Source organism: Amblyomma mixtum, chromosome 10 (assembly GCF_055824585.1).
Source record: "Amblyomma mixtum isolate Tamu chromosome 10, ASM5582458v1, whole genome shotgun sequence".
In the NCBI taxonomy this organism is placed as follows: domain Eukaryota; kingdom Metazoa; phylum Arthropoda; class Arachnida; order Ixodida; family Ixodidae; genus Amblyomma; species Amblyomma mixtum.
In genome coordinates this window covers 42,022,645-42,038,207 of record NC_143021.1, presented here as the reverse complement: position 1 = coordinate 42,038,207, position 15,563 = coordinate 42,022,645, and the positions used below count along the sequence as shown (strand labels likewise).

The window sequence follows — 15,563 nt, the reverse complement described above, 5'->3', positions numbered from 1 at the left end:
TGAAGATTCATGGCTTGCTTCATTGCTGATACGCTTTGATGACGTGAGTAGAATGACAGTATGAATCTGACGGCTTTATTTTGTACTGCTTCTAGAGCATTTGTAAGAATCGCGTGGGAGGGGTTCCATATAACAGAAGCGTATTCAACAGATGACCTGATAAGCGTTGTATAAGCGCTGTGCCGTGTTTCAGCGTTCGCAAGGGGTAAACGGCGTTTCAAGAGACCAATTTTTTTAAAGGCTTTATTAGTTATGTATTCAATGTGAGCATCCCAGGTTAAGTTCTGACTGAAAAACACTCCCAGATATTTTATACACGACACGGAGTCAATTCCACTATTATTTAACCGGTAATTTTTCTGTGATGTTTCTGCTACGCTAGAGAATCTTACATGCTTAGTTTTACTGACATTAATATCCATCTGCCACGTTGAACACCATTCAGTTAGTTCTGTTAGCTCTGATTGGAGAGCTAGTGCATCAGTCGGGGTGGTTATCTGCCTGTATATTACGCAGTCATCTGCGAAAAGGCGTATTGATGAAGTAATATTAGAGGCTATGTCGTTTATATAAATTAGAAAAAGTAATGGCCCTAATACTGAGCCCTTCGGGACACCGGATAATACGCGAGTGGGTTTAGAAATGAGGTTCTCAGTTTTGACCGACTGGTAACGATCGGTTAGGAATTGCTCGATCCAGGTAGTTGTTTTGTCGTCGAGCTGTAAATTTCGGGTATTTAGCAGTAAGCGTTTGTGGGCAACACGGTCAAAGGCTTTTGTAAAGTCGATGAAAATGGCGTCTGTGAGATGAGTCATGTGTAGGGATTGATGAAGGTCAGTCACAAGCTCAAAGAGTTGTGACTGGCATGATCGGTTTTTCCGGAATCCGTGCTGGTTCTCATTGATTACGAGAAAGCATTTGACTCAGTGGAAACCTTAGCTGTCATGCAGGCATTGCGGAATAAGGTTGTAGAAGACTGTTATGTGAAAATATTGGAAGATATTTATAACGATTGCACAGCTACTATAGTTCTCCATAAAGTTAGCAATAAAATTCCAATACGGAAAGGTGTCAGGCAAAGAGACACGATCTCGCCAATGCTCTTCACTGCCTGCTTACAGGAGGTATTCCGGGGACTGGAATGGGGGAACAATTAGGGATAAGAGCTAATGGAGAATACCTGAGTCATTTGCGATTCGCTAATGACATTGCCTTGCTAAGCCACTCAGGACATGAACTGCAAAGCATGATCAATCAGTTAGACAGGCAGGGCACAACGGTGGAGCTAAGAATTAACATGCAGAAAACCAAACTAATGTTCAACAGCCTAGCAAGGGAACAGCAGTTCGCACTTGGTAGCGAGGTGCTGGAAGTAGTAAGAGAATATGTCTACTTCGGGCAGGTAGTGACCGCAGATCCGGATCATGAGAGGGAAATAACTAGAAGAATAAGAATGGGGTGGAGCGCATATGGCAGGTTCTCTCAGATCATGAATGGTAGTTTACCAATATCCCTCAAGAGAGAAAAGTATACAACAGCTGTATCTTACCAGTACTCCCCTATGGGGCAGAAACGTGCTAGCTAACAAAGAGGGTTCAGCTTAAGTTAAGAACAACGCAGCGAACTATGGAAAGGAAAAGGATAGGTGTAACGTTAAGAGATCGGAAAAGGGCGGAGTGGGTGAGGGAACAAACACGGGTTAATGACCTCTTAGTTGAAATCAAGTGGAAGAATTGGGCTTGGGCAGGGCATGTAATGCGAAGGCAAGATAACCGCTGGTCCTTAAGGGTAACGGAGTGGATTCCAAGAGAAAGCAAACGTAGCAGGGGACGGCAGAAAGTTATGTGGGCGGATGAGATTAAGAAGTTTGCGCGGATACAGTTGCCGCAACTGACAAAGGACAGGGTTAATTGGAGAGACGTGGGAGAGGCCTTTGCCCTGCAGTGGGTGTAGTCAGGCTGATGATGATGTACATCATCTGACCTGAAGTTTGTTATATAAGCAGACGACACTAGTATATTTGTGCCTTCATCCTCTTGTGCTGACGCGTTCGTTAAAGGAAACATAGCCTTAAATATTTGGAAGCTTGGACAGACAGTAATAAACTCTATATTAATACAGAAAAAAACAAAAGCAGTAAAAGTAAAAGGATACGGGGGCTTCAACTGGCGAAGGACAGGGTTAATTGGAGAGACATGGGAGAGGCCTTTGCCCTGCAGTGGGCGTAGTCAGGCTGATGATGATGACAGAGATACATGAAAACAAGAGTAAATTGAACACCATTTATACGCCTGGAGTGAGAAGAGGTACAGAGCGATGTTATTTTTGCGAACTTTCAACGACTTTCTTTCGTGAATAATGTTCGCAGTAGGATAATGATCATTTAAAAAGCTGGAATTTCTGTAGGTAAGTTTCTCGGTGCTGCAGTTTATGCGTATTGTTTCTTTATTATAATTTCTGTATTGTGTGTTGTAGTTACGTGCTTTCGCAAGGCAACTGTGCTAAAATGGGGCAGTGTCGGAATGCATGGCGAAAGCTTTTTGCCCATAACATTCCGTACAGTGCCATAGGCGACTGGTGTTCTTTAAACAACGGCGCAGTGTGGCTTCGATGAGGTACACGGGTGGTCAAAAGTTCCCAGGCCACAGGGTCCGATTGACTCCTGCATATCCTGGCACTTAAGATGTCGATACGGCTATAAAGGTTGTCGGAGGTCACAACAATACTTCTGTAACGCTCCGCAATTATTTTGAGCTTCTCGGGTGCCGTAACTGCCTGACTATACAGCTGTGAAGCAGACCCTGTGGCCTGGCAACTGACAAAGGACAGGGTTAATTGGGGGCCTTTGCCCTGCAGTGGGTGAAGTCAGGCTGATGATGATGATGATGTATATCATCTGACCTGAAGTTTGTTATATAAGCAGGCGACACTAGTATATTTGTGCCTTCATCCTCTTGTGCTGACGCGTTCGTTAAAGGAAACATAGCCTTAAAAAAGGTGGAAGCTTGGAAAGACAGTAATCAACTCATTATTAATACAAAAAAACAAAAGCAGTAATTTCTCACCCCAAGGGTAAGCAGCTGTCTACCGATTGCGATCTTCTATTTAAAGGCACAAAGATTGAGGTGGTCGAAATTATAAAGGTATTGGGCGTTTTCTTTTCCAAGACGTTGCAATGGGATGACCACGTAAACCATATATTGCAGAAATTATGTTCCATAACAGGTATACTCAATCGAAATCGTTGTCTTTCCAATGTCTGCAAACCTAGCCATTTATTATGCCTTATTTTCTTCCTACATAAACTATTTTCATTTATTCTGGGGCACAACGACCGACAAAAACCTCAGTAGTCTTTTAAGAATGCAAAAAAAAGGTTTTACGGATAATTAATAATTCGCCTAAATTTCACTCAAGTAAACTTATCTTCAGAAATCGTAAGGTCATACCAGTAACTAAAATGTATCATTATAAACTACTACGCGAATATAAACTCAGCATGAAGGAAAATCAAAGGCTGTTTTTGGACATATCGAACTTAGAATTAATAGGCAACGCGGCCTATAATACGAGGACAACAGGCCGTTGGAATGTGCCAAAATGCCGTACGAACTATGGGAATAACCTGCCTCGATTACTAAATGAACATATTAAAGCAGAAACAGATATTTAAGAACTAAATTTCCGGAACCTGAAGGCGTTGTTTTATTAATTTGCATAATACACACCACGCATTTCATAAACGAAACACCTTGTAGATATATTTCGCCACTGTTTCATTATAACTGTCTTAATTCCCCGACCGTGACATGAGCTTGTCGCCATATCATTCATAAATATGTCAAGTTATAATTTTGTTTGTTTCTGTATATTTCTGTACGTTTTGTTCTGTACATTTGTTTCTGGATTGTGTTGCTTCGTTGCCGTCAATGCCAGGGGGGCCAAGATTTTTTTTCAAGCCGTAAAGGAACGGCTTTTCTTCTTGGCCCCTTTCACGATGTGTACGTCATGCTGTGAAGAACAAATAAAATGAATGAATGAATGAATGAATGAATGAATGAATGAATGAAGACGAGACGAAGAAGGAGCATGCCCACACAAACGCTAGAAAAAAAAACACTACTAACTACGATAAAGAATAGCTTCGTTTTTTCCTCCAAGTATTAATGAGTGGAATAACCAAAGGATCATTGGCATTATTTGAGCCGCATTTGTCTTTGCACAGTGAGTGAATTTATTATCTGCTTTCATCCTTGCCTGTTGTGCGTTGAGTCGCATTTCCCTCACTGCCTACCTTAGCATGTAGCGAGTGACCTCGTATGGCTTCTGTTATGAGCCGTTGTATTTAGCACCTTTTGTTTTTTATTTGATTTTTGTATCCACCCCGCTAAGGTCTTGGAAACAAGGGCGCAGTATCAATGAATACATAATGAGCAAGGGAGTGCGTCCTTTTCGTGAAAACTTGGAATGTGCGTCGCCCGGGGACGGAGGGGTCCCCATCAGCCCAGGGCTTCTCCCATATGCGTCTCCAGCTAATGTGCTCCTTCCCTTGCCATTCAAAACAACCCCTCCTCCCACCAAAGAGGGCACGCGCCGCGTCCCGCCCTGGCCTCCCGCCGTCACAAAGGATGGATCCATCCGGCCGCCTGCTACGCTTCTTGCCTCTTCGTATATCGAATGCGGTCGCACATAAGCTACGGTGCACATTCTGGCAGCGTTCAGGAGCCCCACAGCCGGCGTAGCAGCCCCGCTTTCCACCTCCTTCGTTTTGGTGTAGCTGCCCGCTCTTATGCGCCGGTTCTATTGCCAATGTTCTCTTATTGGCAGCAGATATGGGGTTAAGGTGTTCATTTCGGCTCCAAATAAGCGAGGAAAATTTTGTGCTACAGTTGATATAAGAGCCACAGAACAGAAACAAAAACTAAGAAGGGGTGTCACGCGATACATGAGATGCGTCTTGTGTCATGTGCAGAAGGAGTGTTTCTATGGTATTCCTTTTACATGCGGTAAAATGCCCGTTTGGCATATCGGCCAAACGAGGAAACACGCGCTTGCGCCAACATAAAACGTCCTTGTAATGTGCTCCATCATCCAATTTCGCCCTACATTACAGAGACTTATGATGGAAGTGTGTCCAAAATGTCGGACAATAAAGCATACCATCCGCTCCTTAATAGAAGTGAAGTGAAGTTTATTTTTGACATCAATTTGTCAGAGGTGACGGGACAAAAGGCAATTCATTTTTTGCCTGACGTGGCCCCGTCACCCGTTACATTGCTCAGGGAGGTGGCAAATCACACAGCAAAGTACACAAAGCAAAACAAGAAAAGTAACACCATCGCATACGTACTACATGAATTATATGTAACGATCAATGAGTTACACATAATTAACACAGATGCAATGAAAAATGAAGGAAACAACGCATAGCTAAAATGTCTCCAGGACAAAACAAAAAAATTGAAATAGCAAACATTGAGATACACAGAATTAACATACAGGCAAGGGGAGAAATAGCACGCAAACCAAAAACAATGAAAACCGCATCGCATGCCTCCTACATCTTAAGGACAAAAAAACCCAAAATAGCGAACCTGGACATACACCCAGCGAGTAAAAAAGCAAAAAACAAAAAAAACTAGAAACTGGACATTTTATGGAGGAGACAGGGACAGAAGGTACATTTTAACATTGTTCTTGAAGTTACGGGGGGAACGAGGCTGCTGCAGAAGTTCCATAATACGTGGGTGTTTATTAAGTCAATCAGGAATTAAGTAATCAATGTGCTGCATACCATAATTCGTTCTCATCAGAGGCATTTGAAAATGACTATACCTGAAATAATAAGGTTTCTTGTAATTCATAAGGCCAAGATTACGTTCAAGCATCGAGATAAATTGACTAGGGAATTGAGTGAAGCACATTGTGTTCATAAAAGCAGCGACACATGCGTAAGCACACCGCCAGCAATCATCCATGAATGTGAACTGTCCTATTCGGATGCACACCTTTTATGCTTTTCTCAGGAATGGTGGCGCATGCGCTTCTGGTCGTCAGGAGGGAGTATATTAGCCATGTAAGTTTCCATAAACTTTCACTTATTGGTTTATTGGGGCTTAACGTCCCAAAGCGACTCAGACTATGAGGGACGCCGTAGTGAAGGGCTCCGGAAATTTCGACCACCTCGGGTTGCTTAACGTGCACTGACATCGCATAGTACATGGGCCTCTAGAATTTCGCCTCCATCGAAAATCTGCAGCCGCGGCCAGGATCGAACCCGCGTCTTTCCGGCTAGCAGCCGAGCGCCGTAACCACTAAGCCATCGCAAACTTTCAGTTAGTAGCGGTCGTCAAGTCCGTCTCTTCTTGTTCCCTGTCCCCTGTTGCAGCGCTGGTAAATGTTTCGAAGAGCTGCGCTATAAAACAGTGCGGCGTGGAACCATCTCACAGAATTTGTCTGAGTACGGGAAAAAAAAACAGCAGCAGAAAAGGGCGCGTTTACAAGAAGGAGCAGACAAGAGGATGGACAAGTGAATTTTACTCGGTGAAAAGCGTCAACACAGCCGTATGCGCGTGAGCAGCAACAAAGCTGGCAAAAAGCAACAAACATTCGAGGGCGCAAGTCAAGAAGCTGAGCACTTAGCTCGTCAGCGACAGCTTCCTTACTCCAAGGGAGAACAGATTCATGAGCGGGACATAGTTCGTCACCTGCAAGATAGCAGCAGCTGCACCAAAAATTTCCTTTTTTGTCGACGTTGTTTTTGCTTATGCGAATGTGCGCCGTGGTTTGTTGGAGAAATTTTCACCAAATAAAATTCACTTGTTTCCAGCGTCCTCCTGTGTACTCCTTTTTGTGAACACGCCCTCTCTTTTTTCTCACAACCATGGCCTAGGAAGCTACGCTTCTTGAATACTCCTTCGAGTAATCTGACGCCATTCATGCCACTCATTTTTGAAAATCACAAACGCGTAATTAGCGGAGCCAACCACTGCTGGGCGACCTTGTCACCATTACACGGCTGTTTATAACTTGGTAACCTGAACACACCTGTAAATTACTTTATGCCAGGTGGATACAGAGGTGCATTCTCTACAACGTCGACAGTGATACATCCTACTGTACTAGTTTACTATTGCTTCTCATGTCGCCATATATCTTTTTCTCCCTTTGCTCAAATACCATGCGCTTGACCCAACCAATTAGGACGATCAGTGACGTACAACCCCCCCCCCCCCCGACTCCTGCTTTACAAATGATTATTCACAGCAGCGCACGAAACACGGACAAAAGGGGGAGAATCGACAACACAAGCGCTGACTTCAACTGAAATTTATTACGGAAAAGGAAGAGTATATATACATCTGCGAAAAAAAAAAACCTAATCGGAACCGTCATCGCCACGTGTTCAACAACAAAAACAAAAGCACACGCTGCCAGAGGAAGATAATACTGGACGCGTCCTTAATCGGGCTAACAATCGAGATGGGCACCCTTGAGGAAATCGATGTATATAGACTCTGTATATATACATCGATGTATACATATACTCTATATGTATATATAGAGATGTAGATATACTCTCCCTTTTCCGCAATAAATTTCAGCTGAAGTCAGCGCTTGTGTTGTTGAGTCTTCCCCTTTTGTCCGTGTTTCGCGCGCTGTTGTGAATAATGAACAAGTACCAACTCGCCCAACTTTCTTCCCTTTCCATTTGTGGCAGAACAGCGCAAAACACCGGGACATGAGACAAGCGCTGACTTACAAATGGACTTCTGTAAAATAATTCTGAAATATGCTTATCCTTAATGCGGAAATGAGGGCATAATCATTACTGTGTGCAAAATGACTGTTCCCTGTCGTATTGCGGGATAATGTACAATTATCTTGTCGACGAAGATGGTAGCTGATACTTTTGACATGGCTTATCACAACCTGCTTATCACTTCTCGAAAACATTGTTGAATGTGAAGTATCATGAATTATACCAGGCATAACTAAGTAAATATAGCTCTCATCATCATAATTAGCTCCAACTAGGCCCACTGCAGGACAAAAGGCTCCCCCATAGCTCCCAAACAACCTGTCCACTGGCGGCGAACTTATCCCATCTTATCTCATCCGAGCATCTAACTAACTCTGCGACGCGCGCTCAAACATGACACAGCTCACCACTTCGCTTAAACACTGAAAAATTGCCGGCACATTTCGTTCTTACAGTACCCATCGCTTTCGAAAGGGCAGACATGCAGTGATGAGCATTAGCCTCCTCAACTTTATACGTGGGCCTCCCTGCGAGATGATTAACGCGCGCTTGTCTTCTCAGCCTCTTCTTTGTAGGACAGATTTCATGGCCCGCATCACTGTCAGCACATCTCCATGCATTCCGTTGCCCTACAAGTTTTCCTCGTTTCTCCGTTTTCCACGAATGCATGTGAATGCGCTGAACACGGTCAGTATAGTTTTTATGTTTTCTAGCATGAACATTGCACACGACTTCTCGAATTCTCAGTTGAACACGTTCTGGGGCAAGCTGGTGCTAGTAGATGAAGAGCACAAAAAGGCAACGCACCGACAAAGAAGCACACCACACAGACGAATCCGGTGGATTCTACCCTACATGAAAGTAAGGCGGCAGTACGTCCAAGTAGGAGGCTCTTCCTCCGGTTTCGCAGCCAAGAAGCCCTCTCCCTATTTCACCAATAGCCTTCCAAGATGGGCTTCCATAACGCACCAGCAAAAGCGTCTATACGCATTGACCTGTACAACGCAAATTCGAAAAAAAAGAGCGACATTTCGCACTTTTGTGTCACGGCAGCTGTTTTCAAGTTGACAGCACCCGCAGTGATTACTGTATCTTATTTCGGCAGAAGGCACTTCCCCAAAATGCTGTCACTGGAGGACGGGACGCCGCTTTCGTGGCCAGAGGCAACTACACGTGACCAGGCGTAGTTGGTGGAATTCGCCAGTGTCATACTTACGCGCCTTTCGATTTTATCTAATCCTGGTTAGGTCTCTGCGCCCGGCAAAAATTTGATACTTGAATTGTAAAGTTAGAAAGTGATGCTCTTAGCATGCCGATAGCAAAATCATGCGTCTCAATCATCCGGAAGGAGCAGCGCTGCGAAGTCTCACCGATGGTGGTGATGACGGTGAGCGAGTAGAGGAAGGCGCCCGAGAAGGACCATTGCTGTCCGCCGGCGCCGATCTCCTTTCCGTCGTATCCGTCCTTGACGGCCGCGATGAGGCGCGCCTGGAAGTCGAGGATCTCGTGCGACACGGCCGCGGTCCAGTTCTCCTTGTAGAGCACGTTGAGCCGGTCGGTGATCTCCCAGAGGCGCGCCACGGTGTCGCGGCGCATGGCGATCACCTGGCTCGCCTTCTCCACCTCGTAGGGCGCCTCGAGTGCGCGGAACGCGAACGCGCCCAGGATGCTGTAGCCCACCACGAGCGCGCACAGGCCCACGTGCGAGAAGAGGAACGCGGTGAACTTTCGGCAGCACGACTTGCAGCGGTTCTCGGGCGGAGCCACGGCGGCCCCGTGGTGGTGGTGGTGCCGGCGAGAGGACCGCTTGCGCTCCATGGGCCGCTCAGCGACGCGCCCGCCGCCTCCATGCCGGCATGGCTGCGCACTGCCGCCGCAGAGCCCCCGTGCGCATGCGCAACAACCCTCCCAAATTAACAGCGCTGGCAAATAAAAGCGCGCACGACGGCGCGCCGCCAAGCGGACGCGCGCTCTCGCGCCGTGACGCGGCTCCCCGGTTGCTCTACGTCACCCACGCAGGCTCGCTCCGGGCTCGTGACGTCAGCGTTCCCGAGGCTTGGCTCTCCCTCGCCGAGCTCTGTGGGTCGGCTAAACAAACCGAGCCGGCGGCGCATCCTTGAGGGAACTGAATGCCGGTCAGTCAGGCAGCTCCGCCGAATCGGGCTCGGCTATCGGGGCGCGCCCATCAGCAAAACGCTCCGAACAACGGTAAACGCGCTTCCGGGCCCTGGAATGCGCCGTAGCGTCGCGCTGGCATCGCCGCGCTCTCGATGCACCCGAGGTTTGGCTCGGAGTGCCGCACTCCAGAATCAAGCAGACTCCAGCGTCATTCGGAGCTGGAGTGTTATTCTGGGTGTGAACGAAGAGGGGATGACATGCCCCGTATGAAGCACGCGCTTTTGCTTAAACAACGCAGTTACAGTTGTCTAGATAGCGGACATGAAGAAGGGTCTGACCCCTCTTGTTCAGGAGCACAAAACGTTCAGGGTAGAAAACACGCTGAATGGAAATGCAGACCCAGCGGTCTATATTGTTGCGGTTCATATTGAGCATCTATAGGCTGTTTTTAGGGAAGACAAGCGTAGCAGGGCGCGGCACAAAACTTGGTGGCCGGATGAGATTAAGAGGTCTTCGGGGATACGGGCTTCAACTGGCGAAGGACAGGGTTAATTGGGGAGACATGGGAGAGGCCTTTGCCCTGCAGTGGGCGTAGTCAGGCTGATGATGATGACACAGATACATGAAAACAAGAGAAAATTGAACACCATTTATACGCCTGGAGTGAGAAGAGGTACAGAGCGATGTTATTTTTGCGAACTTTCAAAGACTTTCTTTCGTGAATAATGTTCGCAGTAGGACAATGATCATTTAAAAAGCTGGAATTTCTGTAGGTAAGTTTCTCGGTGCTGTAGTTTATACGTATTGTTTCTTTTTTATAATTTCTGTATCGTGTGTTGTAGTTACGTCCTTTCGCAAGGCAACTGTGCTAAAATGGGGCAGTGTCGGAATGCATTAAGTGGCGAAAGCTTTTTGCCCATAACATTCCGTGCAGTGCCATAGGCGACTGGTGTTCTTCAAACAACGGCGCAGTGTGCCTTCGATGAGGTACACGGGTGGTCATAAGTTCCCAGGCCACAGGGTCCGATTGACTCCTGCATATCCTGGCACTTAAGATGTCGATACGGCTATAAAGGTTGTCGGAGGTCACAACAATACTTCTGTAACGCTCCGCAATTATTTTGAGCTTCGCGGGTGCCGTAACTGCCTGACTATACAGCTCTGAAGCAGACCCTGTGGCCTGGAAACGTTTGACCAACCCTGTACATTTTTTGTTAGCCGCAGAAATACAATTGATGGTTGTTTTGTTTTTTGCTTTTTTTTTTGGGGGGGGGGGGGGGCGAGTTGGTTCATTTATAATAGGCACGTACTTGCGACAAAAAATTATGTTATAGGACAAGTTCGGTTAATAAACCAGTTGAAATTTGCCCTCTGTACAAGTCGCGTGTGTTTCCTCGTTGTGTCCTTTCTTCTTAGTGCAAGGACGAACCTTATTAAAAGTACTTTTTACAGTAAACGTATGTTCCCTCTGCTTGTATTAGGCTGGTTTCACAGAGTGGAGATGAGTCATAACCCCCGAGGCAGGCATGTTTCTCGGTCAGTGCAAAGGACTAAGAGAGAGAGAAAAAAAAGTGGGATTCATTAAAAAAGAAAGTCTTGTTCCATCACCTAAAAAATAAAAAAAGGAAAAGGGATCGTATACTGCTTGGGATCCATATCCTGGGGTGCCTTATGCTGCTTGGGATCCAAGTCCTAAGCAGTAGGTGACACCTTTTTAATCTTAATATCCTAGGAACGAGGGTAATGTTCGTAGTGCTGAATGTATAATTAAAACAAAACATTAATCAATCGAAATGCACTAACATCTTTATATATTCAATTTATATGCTAATATTTCCTATTTCATCCATACCTTTTATTTCTGAATAAAATAGGTACTGCAGTAAATATATTTAAATACCTAACAGCGCATCCAATGAGAGAGCAATAGGAGATTTTCTCTTTAAAACGAACAATAGTAACCATATTGAACAACAGAAAGTAATACATCAAATACACCCCATGCTGCGGCGACTCTGGATTTTTTTTATCTGTTACGTATTCTTGTTGTTACTTTTTATTGCCTCTTTTATACAAATATTAAGTTTCCTATCGGTTTCTCTTCTCTTAAGAGGAATTAATATGTGCTTGAGTTTTTAACAAGCTTTGCAGGAAGTAATTGAGAGCTCGGAAGACGGAGCGACTTTCACCACCTGGCATACTGAGGCCTACGAGAACTTCACATCACTGGTGGAAAACAAGACACCAAGACTATTGTACGTCAAGATGCAAAGATTAGTTGTGGAATTAAGTTAGCTAGAGAAAAAAAAAACCTTCAAGAAAAATGTACGTCAAGATTGCAAGAACAGTTGTATAATTAGCACAGAAATACAGGTCGTTGAGCCGGGCCCCCCCTCGGCTGTGGTTTCGCTGATGATGGTAGACCCCCCCCCCCCCCCCTTTTTTTCTGGAATGCAAAATTTTCTTTTCCGTTTTATTTATTTTATATTGGTTTAAGCCCGTTGTGCTCTAAGCGGTGCGGGCTGGGCTCTATTATTTTCCTTTCCTTTTATACACGCCCACCCTAATTCTTGCTTGTATTAGTTGCGGTGCCCCAAACAAGGAGGCAATGTTGAAAACTCGAATGCCCCAGTGCGTAAGGCAGTTGTTTCTTTTGCCAGGTAGGCAATGAGTCCATTTGTCTCTACGTGATACGGATGTACCTAGAGATTTATTTATTATTTATTTATTTTAATATACCGGAAGCCAGTGTTGGCTCAAGCTGGAAGGTCATACAACTAAAAGTAAACCCATAAAAGCATCAGGTACTGCGCCGCAAGTCAATAAACAGGACACAAATCCAGAGTCATCAAACAGTGCTAGGAGGAGCCATACAATAAATTCTCTAGCTCCTTCTTAAAATACTTGGATTTACATATTACCGAAGGAAGACTATTCCACGCCGCGACAGTATTCGGGAAAAAACTGTGCTTAAACGGACTAGTTCTTGAGAAAATTGGTGCTAATCACTGCTCATGCACATGTCGTGTTCTCCTAGTGCCCGCCAGTTTCACAATAAGGAAGACCTACCTTCAGATGCCCAGTCATGTAATTATGAAGCAGTACTAGACGGGTAACTTTTCTTCTTATTGCCCAGAACTGTAAATTACTCTTTCGAATTAATGCAGTTGGAGAGTTTGTCCTTAATTACTTACCGTAAATAAAACAAACTGCTTTTCGCTGAACACGCTCCATTTGAGCAATGTTCCTTGTTATCCAGGTTCAACACTGCTGCCGCATGTTCAAGTCGGGACCTAACCCAAGCCATGTATGCAGTGAGTCTAGTACTGACGGCAGAATTCCTTTTTTTTAATAAACCATAACTTCTTTACTGCTGATGAGCAGAAGTCAGCTATATGAGAGGATCAAGTAAGCTTGCTATTGAGGGATACTTCGAGGTACTTATAGCTCTCTACTTCTAAAATGGGATAGTTGTGAAGTATATAACTGTGCAACCTGGCACTTTTTTACTAATGATTTTTATTATTATTGGTTCGTTTTTGTTAATGTTCATACCACATCGCTGATACCAGTCTGCATTTGCTACTACAGTTTTTTGTAGTGACAAGTAGTCAGAATCACTTTCCGAAAGCACCGAAGTTTGGGCCAGTTCGTATTGATACAACTGGAAAAAACGTAGCAGCGTGAAAAACGGCGACGAAATAGACAAAAGTACGACAGGACGTATGCTGCACTTCCAAGTGATTTTTATTGAGAAGAACAAAGCTTAAGTATAGCGCTGCCCGCATTTGTTGATATGTTGGTGATTATTTCGTGATAGTGGACAAGCCGCATGTTTTATTTATTGACGAAGCTGTTCCTGATGTTCTCGCATCGTTCAAAACGGTAGCATAGGGCTACCTTACCTCTTAATCTTTCAAAGGTTACCATTGAACCTTACCAAAGATTACCTTTGAACTCTCTAGATGGAATTGTATACAGTGTGTTAACCTAAGATTTCATTTTTTGGATGGGCATATATGCTGGATGTAAAATCCTGCGTCACAAACGGCACTCCTCCCTTACAGTAGTGCTCATTCGAAGATAATCAAAATAGCAACAGCCATGAACGGCCTCAATTCCACTTTGGACAAGCCATTTCCACTTAAAATGTATGAAAGTGTTCAATTGCAAGCTGACCGATTGTGCATGTCCGGCTTCCTTCCAGATTCACAGTCAGCTGGTGCAGAGAGGCAGCCACAAAAGAAAAAGCGTATCAAAGAGACAGATCATCAAGATGAGAGGATGGCAGCTCGAGTAATTGCGTACCTTCACAGCGTTTCTCATAATCTTAAGAAAGTTGCAAGCAGATACGATGTACACGTGCTCTTCTCTGCCCCAAGCAAGCTATCAAAGATTTGTCCGATGATGGTTAATAAGAAGAAGCCGATTTGCACAATCAACGGCACCGCAGTTACGATGTCACGCTCACCGCTCATGTTCTTCTAGGTGCTGCTGCTATCATTCTTGGGCCAGCTGTCTCCTGTCACGCCGGCACCGCTATGGCTGGGTATGCCACAATTCCCTTGGTGTCCGGATGCCGCAAAGAATTGTGCTACCGGATCCTCAGCCGAGTACACCGCACCACCGCATCCACCACTGCCAGTTCTGGACGCTGCGGTGTACGCAGTCCGGCGACATGGAACAGCGTCAGCTGACCCAGCCGCTCAAAAGCGCCCACCTTTCACCGACGCACCGGGCCACGGCACCGCAGTTACGATGTCACGCTCACCGCTGATGTTCTTCCAGGTTTGTCAGTACGAAACTTCCTGTTGCCGAAATGATGATGTTCGCCTTTTCGCGGTGTCGTGGCCACCCAATTCTTTCAAAAGTGTTCGTGCTGCTTTGGCGCGTCCTACTGCTCGGTGGTGATGTTGAGTCTAACCCTTGGCCCATGACTAAGGCGCAAGAGGACAAGCTAGACAATGTGGCTCTTGCGCTCCAGCGGCTGAAAACTAGCCATACCACAGTTCTGGAATCATTGAATAAGATCCTTAACATTCATATCAGCCTAAAGAATGGCTTGGATGCACTAACAAAGCGTGTCGTTGAACTGGAATCTAAAATAGAATTGGCGCCAGCTGCTCAGTCTCCGTTATGCCCGAATTTAGAATTGTCTAAAATGCAAGACAAAATTGACGGTTTAGAAAACCGGTCTAGACGGTCGAATGTTCTTTTTTATGGCGTCGAAGATACAGACGATGAAACCTGGGATACTTCGGAGCAGCTCGTGAATGAACATTGCTCCAGCAAACTTAATGTCTTGTCAATCTCGATTGTGAGAGCGCAACGTCTGGGCCGCTTTTCGCCAAGTAAGAAGAGACCAACCATTGCTAAATTCTACAATGAAAAAGATGTTGAATCCTTACTAAGTAACGGCTCAAAGCTCAAGGTTCAGTATCTCTCGCGATTATTCTGAGGCCGTCCGACAAAAGCGCCGTCATCTCTGGCAGTACACCAAGACCGTGAAAAAGGAAGGTGACCGCATTCGTCCCGCATTTAACAAGCTTCACATTAATAAAGATGCCTATGTATGGGACACTGAGGCTGATCGCGTAGTATGTGTTTCTCTGCACCCCACGCAAGAAGAATGGCGTTCCTCTGTTACTTACTCAAATCAGATCCCTGCTTTCCTTTCTTCTCA

General features: G+C 45.3%; 1 protein-coding gene across 1 annotated transcript in view; it reads right to left on the bottom strand.

The window, feature by feature from the left end:
* The window catches only part of sand (potassium two pore domain channel sandman), a 212,492-nt gene extending 202,820 nt beyond the window's left edge, over window positions 1–9,672 (bottom strand). Inside the window, exon 1 of the mRNA XM_089563305.1 lies at window positions 9,133–9,672. Within this exon, the coding sequence (XP_089419431.1) occupies window positions 9,133–9,580 (448 nt within the window). The 5' untranslated portion in view covers window positions 9,581–9,672. The remainder of the gene's footprint in view (window positions 1–9,132) is intronic.
* Between the last annotated feature and the right edge of the window lie 5,891 nt (window positions 9,673–15,563).